General features: G+C 39.3%; 1 protein-coding gene and 1 long non-coding RNA gene across 2 annotated transcripts in view; both read right to left on the reverse strand.

Annotated features, from left to right (window-relative positions):
- The window catches only part of LOC124164938 (insulin-like peptide receptor), a 283,928-nt gene extending 276,919 nt beyond the window's left edge, over positions 1-7,009 (reverse strand). The window contains exons 1-2 of the mRNA XM_046542177.1: positions 6,961-7,009; positions 5,806-6,227 (exon numbers count right to left, since the gene is read on the reverse strand). Of these exons, the coding sequence (XP_046398133.1) occupies positions 5,806-6,227; positions 6,961-7,009 (471 nt within the window). The remainder of the gene's footprint in view (positions 1-5,805; positions 6,228-6,960) is intronic.
- Positions 1,105-3,633, reverse strand: LOC124166071. The gene is made up of 2 exons (XR_006866391.1): positions 3,254-3,633; positions 1,105-1,263 (listed from the first exon to the last, which is right to left on the reverse strand). It is a non-coding gene; the product is annotated as an uncharacterized LOC124166071 (long non-coding RNA).
- Positions 7,010-8,110: the final 1,101 nt, after the last annotated feature.

Here is an 8,110-nt window from a genome sequence, read left to right on the forward strand (position 1 = left end):
CTTTTGGCAAATGCACGGTACAATGCCTTCACTTATCTATTGGATTATTTGTTTGAGTTATCCTCCAATATCATATTCGCCTCACAATAATTATCAATTCGCGGAATAATTGTCAATGATCATTATTAATGTATTGGAAGACTATATTTCTGTACCTGACGGCTCTAAACTAGAGACTAAAGAAGTGATTTAAGTACTTCAACTGCACTATTAGCGCTACAGTCATTCACCAAAATGAAACTTACGAATGAAGACGATAGCGGAATTCTTGCCAAATTACGAGAAGAATGAAGTTCTAGATATTGTTTATGAAGTTAATATCCATGACCATACCGTTAACGAAAAACATTAGAAAAGGGAAAATAAAGCATTAATCCCGGTATCAAGGCTAGCACTAAGAAACCGTAAGATTTTTTATGGATATTAAAATATCATTTTAAATTTTCCCAACCTCGAAAACGGATGAAAATCTGTTGATTAAGGGTACGGAAGAATCGCGACGGAGAAAATCCATGAGGTCTGTTTAACGAAACCAAAAGAGATAATATATAGACTACTTCCTGCGCTAATGATTTTAAAATGGGTCAAAAAATACCTCGTTTAATCACATTGTTCAGTATCGAACGAATTATTGAACAGGTTCTGCGTAAAGGATACACAGAACACAACTGTCACAGGCTTGTGAAATTTTCAGAATAAGAACCCCTAAACTCATTACATTCAGACGCACTCTAGAAGAGGTTAGGAATATCTATCAGAGTGAAACCAATCATTAATCAGATTTAACGCCCCACAGAGCCAGACAACACTAGACCATTTGCTACCCAAATCATTTAAAAATGTGTGAAACATTTACCTCCATTTCTCACCACCAGCAGAGAGGACACCAAGAAACCAAATGTCACTTGCTTGTCTGTGAAATTTTCAGAGTGAATACCCCTAAACTCAGCCCATTCACAAGCACTCGAGAAGGGTTTGGGAAATTGCCTGATATCTATCAGGGTGAAAACAATCATTGATCAGATTTAACAGCACCTAAGTTGTATCTCAGTGCCTCTTTCTTCTTATGAAGTAATTGCAGTTGGATAGAAAAAAGTCGTTAAATTTTTTATTGTTTTTAGCATTTATTTTAATGTCATCAAGAAGCTTACAAATCTTTGAACAGTAGTTTATGTGATCAGTTTTATCTGCCAAAGTTAACACTTTATCGAATGAGTTAAGTTCCTGTCGTGCCTCCCAAAGGATTTCATCTTAATGGCAACCCTGGAAAAAAGATTATCTTGTTAGTTTTTGACACTTATGAGCACTGTAAGAATAACAAATTTCTAAGCTTTCTGGCTGAGCAATGGATATCAGAGAAATAAATTGAAAGATTCGTGATGCTGTCATAAAATAAGGTAAATATTCTGAACAAATTACTAACTTATTGGACCGGCAAGTATCCATCCTTGTTACTAGGGGTCACAATAGACAGTCATCATGACTACCAAAAAAGTAAAAGCACCCTCTTTCTCATTTTTGACTATTTATGCAGCTTCTTAAAAATAGGGAGAACAAAGAGCATACATCAATTAAGTCATTGGAAACGACAGTTTTGAGAAAATGGAATTTTGATACCATTCGCCGCTCAATGCAACCCCATGGCGAGCAATCACCGAAGGACTCACACTCATGAATGAAATAAAACATTAATTGGTGAGGGAAGAAAATTGCTGATAAAATGGAGGTTGGAATGAAAAAAATTTGATGATATGCTTGGTTGCGCATATTTTACGAGCACAAGTCCCAATATAGGCAAAGATAAGAAAACCCAATAAATTAAATCGGATGTGAGAAAACAGAAATGAAGCCAGATGTGAAAAATGCAAGAGTATGTGGATGTGGGGCATACATCCAAATTCGAGAGACATTAATTGGACAAAGGAAAAATGACGATTTTAAGTAATGTGAAAGGATAAATGTTTTGGGATCCTAAAACCTGAAAATCTGTGAATGAGAGGAATTTGATTTCTAATAGAAATAAGAAAATGGATGGCAAGATGTCATTTGAGGATCACGATAGCGAAGAAAAAAATGTGAAGCCACAAATTTAAAAAATAGTAGCAAATTGATCACGATGTGTATTTTGATTACATATTTAATTACTATTGACAATTCTTCAGGAGTAGCATTTAGTAATGAATGAGCACCAGTCATCATACGCAGGATCGAGATGATAATGGAATGTGGTTAGAACAGATTAAATACCCTTTAATACATAATATAACTTTATCAGTAAATAGCGCAAAGCCAACCACTTGCTAATGAACGGGATTACGAATATGGGACAAGAATAAGGAAATTTTATATAATTTTGATGATAATTTAATATGAATAGTATTTCCGAAGCTTTTTTTTACTTTGAGATCCAAGAAATTGACGTAAACATAGCTGAAACAGTGGATTCTGATAGAGGGAGAGAGAGAGCGAATAATTCCAAGCCATTGAAATAAAGAAGTGTATGACAAGGTTAGATGATTCACATTTGAGGATCCATATGATGAAGAAAAAAAGAAGCAAAGACTAAATAAAAAGCAAACAAATAACCTATACACCCGCCTTATAGAGTAGCAGCTTACTTCACGGATTGCTTTCGCAGCTATTTTTCTGGAAAATATCGGTTAATAAATTGAAAATACATTAACACCGAACAATGCGATCAAATAAATAACCTTACCTTAATCACAACGGTACTTTTATGATGCTGGAAATATTTCTTGGCGTATAGTAATGATTCTAATCCATGATTTTGAACGACTAAAATTTATTAAAATTCACCACCTTTAAAATCCTTCTCTTGCAAATAGAACAGTTAGCAACAAATGCAATAGGACATGGCCAATGTGACTATCGTTTTGACGATCAATTTAAAAATTAATCTTTGATTTCACGAAGGATAAGTTCAGGAAGCTGCAATAATTAATTGAGACCAACAGATGACCATTTCCTAATTCAAACGTTTCACTGCTTTCTATTCGTACAATCCCTGATGCTACATAGTTGATATTATAACTTTATTCGGTGCACATGTAACAATATAAGATCAAGCCCAGAAAGAATTTACCCCCAAAAAGTTTATGAGAAGAGAATGCATGTATCGATATGGCAGCAATTACCTCACGTTTAACTCCTCTAGCATAAAATATTTAATTCAAATATTAGAAAATATTCACCTTACTATGCTTAATTTTAATAGGGAAAAATAAATACTTACTCTTGAGTGCTTTGAAGGTTGATAATCCTTCCTTGGGATGGCATTCATCCACCTCCTCCTCAGTCCTTCCTTGGGAAACTGGAAAACACTCACTATCTCTCTCCCGTCGTAACTACAACTATATTGATGTACACAACACTTGCCTACTATACTGAAAACTTTTTAAACACAGCAAATTGATAACTTCACCACAATAAAGGCTTGAAAACTCAAATCGCTTGCTCACACTACAACAACAAGGATCGCAACTGACGCTACTCACATGTGCTCTGTCGCCTATGTGCCTATGATTCCGGTTTTTTCGCCAGCCGCAATCCTGTGACGTCAGAGAAAAGAGAAAGTTCAGTGCGAAGGCCTTGAGTATTTAGGTGGTCATGGTTAGGCACACCCTTCAGTTAGTTAGCCGGTCGCCCGCATGGTAGAGCTGTGATCTCTCTTCAAACGGGGTTCGTAAAATGGGACTGAGAGAGGGAGGTAAAATGGGGCTGGGGAAGGGAATTGGACTAAGGGAAGGGGTGGGATGGGTCACATGGCGGGGAGGGGGAGGGGTTTTGGCGGCAAAGAGAGTGAAAGTCGCGCGTGGGAGCAAAAAAAGCATGCGGGCTCTGGGGAAAAAAAGAGGATGGAAAACGCATGGCGCGGATGATGACTGGATGCTCGCCTCTACCGCCTCGTAATCCACTCGTTTGAAAGTGGACCAATACCTCACAGAGATGCAAAGATGTCCCCGAGGACCGTGGAAGTCGTATGCGAGCTCCCACAACTAGCAGATTGTATAGGTGGATGCCGATGGAGGGAAGGAAGAGAATTTACCCGAACAAAGTTCCATGGAAAAGAAAGGATTTTTTTTTACTGAGACCAGTATTAATTTACACTTTGAAAATGAGCGTCAATAATAGACGTCATAACAAATTTACTTTGAAGTGGAGAGTGGCTGTTAGGAAATGATTACTGGTCGACAATCCTCAGTTTGATTTGACGCAGCTAATTCTCCTGTCAGCTTATCTTTTCAAACAAATTTTTAATTAACAATTTTAGTTAAATTCGTAAAAATTGATTAAACCATCAGGGCGAAAGGACCCCGAGGACGAGTCGTCCGTTGAAAAGTTGGTGATACACAACGAATATTCTAATTGTGAATTGAAATGGGAGGTTAAAGATGAGGAGGAGGGCCAAACTAGTTTCAAAATCCTTCATATAGTGCTACCTTAACTGGGAAAATACAATGATTATAAGAACCTTACCCTTGGAAGCAAAAGCATTAGATTTTATACGAAAAAGCCTGTACAACCTAAACACGGTTCATATCGGGATATTTAAATCCCTTTTCACCCTTTGATGCGGCGGTTTTTAAACATCCGTCACTGAGCAACCCTTTTATCAGAAAAAAAAGGCATGACTTATTTTAAAATATTTTTTTATACGACAATGCATTATTATATGCGAATATATTCACAAATAACTTCGAAATATCTTCCAAGAAACATTTTCCTTAGTGGAGAGGAACTCCGATGGCTGAGCACACCTAGTTGGTTTAATACTAATAGCATGCGACTTTGAATTCAAGATAAAGGTTTTCAGAATCTCTCCCTCGTGGGAAAGTCCATGAAACATTTTCCATACATAGATGAACGCCGCAGGCTGAGCACACATACGTGGTTCCACATCTATTGTATGGTTTAAAATTGTTAGGTCGACGCCCCTAAATGAAACGAATCTTCGTCATCCTAACGAAACGTTAGGCCCAGCGCACAAGGAGTGACTATTTTGTGACTACAGTTGGAAACCAGTTGCGTCGGCAACCAGTTTGCAACTGAAACAAAACTTCTGTCCGCACACGGTTGTACTGACAAAGGGCTGGTTGTGAATCAGATGCGTCTAATGTGCAATCAGAGAGGTGTTTATTTAGTCCGGTATATGTTTTTAAGGCCTTGGCTTGGCCGTGTGCGCTTACTATGTCGGGCTTATACTAAGATGACGTTGTTAACTATTATCAATATTGAAAGCGATAGATATTTTATGGTTGTACCGAACTTAATGCTTCTCCACTGCTCCATAGAGCTAGCTTCATGTTGAGTTCTTGATCACCCATGTTGATATTGACACCATACGGCCGTCAAAACACCGACAAAACACTACTTGGTCTCGTGCAACTCGAGTCAGCAACGCAACTGCAACCGTGGGACCACGGTTGTATGTGACTGTTCTCAGATTGGTTTGAGATCGTCAAATATCAGCCGTTTCGTGTGCGACTCCCAACTCAAATACATTGTCGAGGTCACAAAACAGTTGCGCGGTCAACTGGTCTACAACTGTAGTTGCAGAACAGTTGCATGCGACTCCCAACTCAAATACATTGTCGAGGTCACAAAACAGTTGCGCTGTCAACTGGTCTACAACTGCAGTTGCAGAACAGTCGCATGCGACTCCCAACTCAAATACATTGTCGAGGTCACAAAACAGTTGCGCGGTCAACTGGTCTGCAACTGTAGTTGCAGAACAGTTGCACCGTGTGCGCTGGGCCTTAATCGATGTAAGGAAGTTCTACTCACCGCTATGAAGTGTTCTCCTTTGCCGGCCTTGGCGATCATATCCCAGTCGATGGTGTCCACGAAGCACAGGTTGGGGTTCTTCTCGATGCGGACGGCTCCGCGCATGATGTCCGTGAGCGAGGGTAGACCGATCCTCTGCATGTGCAGCATCTCGAAGACCACGAGGGCGTAGTTGAAGAAGAGCGTGTTCCCGCGGATGACGGACAGGTTGGGGAAGAGATTCTCTAGGGTGCGGAGGCCGTTGACGCGGTACAAGACGAGATAGCCAGTGATCTCACGGAGTTTCGGAAAGCTTATGTTCGCGTAGCTGTCTTCGCCGGCGTGGTCAATGAGGAGTATTTGGACGAAGCCTTCGACGACGGTGCAGTTTCTCAGGATCTCGAGGTTGGCGACGGAATTCCGGACGTCAATGCTTCGGCACACTAGAAAGAGAAAAAAGGAAGAGAACGTTCACTAAATTGTTTTGTTTTTGTATTTTTGTTTTTTTGTGCATTTGTTTAAATATATATTTATTTAGTTTTTTATGAACATTAGAGCCTATATTTATTACTATGAAGCAGCTAATATTGGTTACTGTGAACGACGAAGTGAAAAGGAAAAAGATTAATCAAATATGTAATATTACATTATGTAATATCACTTTACCATCTTTTTTTTTAGGTAAAATTGAATTCCTGTTTTTTTAATCCGCACAGTACGTTTGTTGAAATTGGTATTTCATATCGTTTGCTTTTTAAAACACTGAAAGACATAATAATAATATATAAATGGTTTTGTACCATAAATGGAGGTGATAAATGACGAAATTTTAAACAAATTCTATGGATACGAAAAAATTGGCCACAAAATATCATAAGTAAACACGTTAATGAGCATGATAAATAGACGAAGAGGTCTCAAAAATGAAAATATTCGCATGAAAATGGCATGAAAGGATGTTTACAATTATAAGCATGTGACCTGTTAAGGAAGTCAAAAGCCAGCTTTCCCAGAGATTTCTTGTTTGCGAAGCAGTTTACCGAGAAGCCTCAATCAATCACAGTCAGGACACCTATTGATCAAACCATTCGAAAAGCTGAAGAGAAAATGACAGAAAATATTTTTTCTGCCAGTCGATAATATGGATGGCTCATAATAAATCGCACTTCATTTTACCCTTCTGGTCGCGGTCAAGAAGTAAACGGGAGTGAAACGTAAAAGGCATAGCATGGAGAGTGCTACGGGTGAAAATCAACAAAACGAAGATGATTCTGTTTGAAAAAAGCAGCCATCAAAATATGACCAAAACCGGTGTATTGCTTAAAACTCAAGCTCTATTATCTAGCAATGTCCATATTCAATGTCTATGTAAAGTAGGAAGTAGCCAACATTTGCCTTTATCTCATCATCATCATCATCATTAGTCAACAATCCTAAGACCACGGACTTTCTGCTTTCCGGGCTTTTCTGGTGGTTCGATTTCCGGTCGAGGTGAAAATTTTCCATGTACATTCATTCGGTCTTCATTCCATCTCCACGCCACGCTGTGTCATCGTCATGTGTTTATAAGTCTGTCTCTTTGTTTCAATTTCTATCTGTAATTATGTTCGTATGACAGCTAATTTTCGAGTTCTCCAGCCGCGTCTGTCGTTTATGGTTGACATCAGTTTCGGAAGCCATCCTTCTTCCGCCTTCAGGTCGAAGGTGAGAAGTTTTCATTTTTTGCCGTCTTCTGATCCGTCAATGAAAACTTCTCACCTTCGACCTGAAGACGGAAGCAGGATGGCTTCCGAAACTGTTGTCAACCATAAACGACAGACGCGGCTGGAGAACCCGAAAATTAGCAGTCATCGTGAACAACGCCGCGGAAACCTACGCACGAATTATCTTTGTATATTCGCCTGAGGCGACTTCAGTGTTCCCCGAAACGCATTTGCTATGCGCATTGTACTGTTTATGTGAGTGTGACAACAATAATTCCATTTCCTCTTCTGTATGCGTTGATTTCTTCCTTGGTGGCGGGACCTACGCCCAGAACCATCTCTCGGCCAACACATTAAGTTACATCTGGGGAGAATTGAACCCGCCTGGAGGTTTATGCAACCAATAACCCGCAGGAGATAAGAGTAGCCTGGATAGCTCGGTGTTCTGAGCATCTGCCCGGAAAGCAGAACGTCCGTGGTTCAATTCCCAGTCTAGATGAAAATTTTCCATGTGTTTTCGGACTTTATTCCATCTCCTCGCCACGCTATGTCATCGCCATATGCTTCTGCGTCTGTCTATATGTTTCAATTTCTATATGTAATTAATATACAGGGTCTCCCAT

This window comes from Ischnura elegans, chromosome 9 (genome assembly GCF_921293095.1).
Source record: "Ischnura elegans chromosome 9, ioIscEleg1.1, whole genome shotgun sequence".
Classification (NCBI taxonomy): domain Eukaryota; kingdom Metazoa; phylum Arthropoda; class Insecta; order Odonata; family Coenagrionidae; genus Ischnura; species Ischnura elegans.